Here is a 1,020-nt window from a genome sequence, read left to right as displayed (position 1 = left end):
AAAGGACAGGTTCCCAGGCGGCACCACGAGGAGGTTGCAGGGTCCGAATTTCGCCGCCCACATCGCTCGAGGAACAGCATCTCGGCGGTACCGTTGGAATGGTCATCAACGGAAATCAAATGAAATGTAGAGTCCGTTTTCGCCACCGTCGAGAATGTCCGCTCGACGGAACACATAGGAAACGCAGAAACCGTGGACTGGCATCGTTGGAATGATCATCGACGGAATAAAATGCAGAAGCCGTTGCCCGGGATCGTTGGAAGTTTATCAACGGCACCGCCATACAGTTTTGTGCACATGTCGCTGCCTCTTTCACAAACATTCTCAATGTTCGAGAAGCCGAAGCCTGCTGTGATGGGTCTCCACAAACCTCTGGTCATGGCTATAGCGACCGGTTTGCAAACGAAAATATGGACCGGGATGGCGAACGACAGTGCGAGTGGCAACGCGTAATTGAGAGCTACTCCAAAGCATCCATAACTGGCTTTCACAGCATTCATTTTCGCACATCTGATCGTGGTCGCATGTACACAGTAAGAACGACTATGGGCCCAGCCTGTGTGGATCAAGTCCAAAAAGATGAAGTGTGTTGCCAAGAGGAAGCAACATATGATCAATACTATATGGCAGCGTCAACACGATCAACATCATCTCAGTGGTGGGGTGGGGCTGGGAGCCCAGCCCACCAAGAAAACTCCCGATTCCAAGTGGAAAGAGACCTCCCTACTGAAACTTTCATCGACATCCTCTCCTCTGCTGCAAGTTTGCAACTTGATAAAAGGCATGTTGCTCAGCGTGCAATGGCATCAAGGCCCCACTGTGTGCCTTTGGGGAAAGAAGCATTTTTGCATCTTGGAGAATCGCTTGGTGAGCGTTGTGGCAGGGGTTGGCGGAAAACATCACATTTGCGGCTTCCAGAGGAGCAAACGGCCGGCGGTTGTCTTTTGGCGGGCGGGGTCTAGACCAAGTCCAGACTAGGCGACGAAAGTGTGGAGCGACCGGGGTGCTGGATCTGGACTG

The 1,020-nt window shown here is 52.3% G+C and overlaps 1 protein-coding gene across 1 annotated transcript; it reads left to right on the top strand.

Moving 5' to 3' along the window:
- Window positions 1-327: 327 nt before the first annotated feature.
- Window positions 328-583, top strand: CTAM01_17398 (uncharacterized protein; the record flags this gene model as incomplete). Its single annotated transcript, XM_060533382.1, has 2 exons — window positions 328-449; window positions 535-583. The coding sequence occupies 2 exons, from the start codon at window positions 328-330 to the stop codon at window positions 581-583; spliced, it is 171 nt and encodes a 56-aa protein (XP_060372040.1).
- Window positions 584-1,020: the final 437 nt, after the last annotated feature.

Source organism: Colletotrichum tamarilloi (genome assembly GCF_030869305.1).
Source record: "Colletotrichum tamarilloi strain Tom-12 chromosome Unknown Scaffold_601.1, whole genome shotgun sequence".
Taxonomy (NCBI): domain Eukaryota; kingdom Fungi; phylum Ascomycota; class Sordariomycetes; order Glomerellales; family Glomerellaceae; genus Colletotrichum; species Colletotrichum tamarilloi.
Note: the sequence above shows the minus strand (reverse complement) of the source record. Positions and strands in the feature narration are given on the sequence as shown.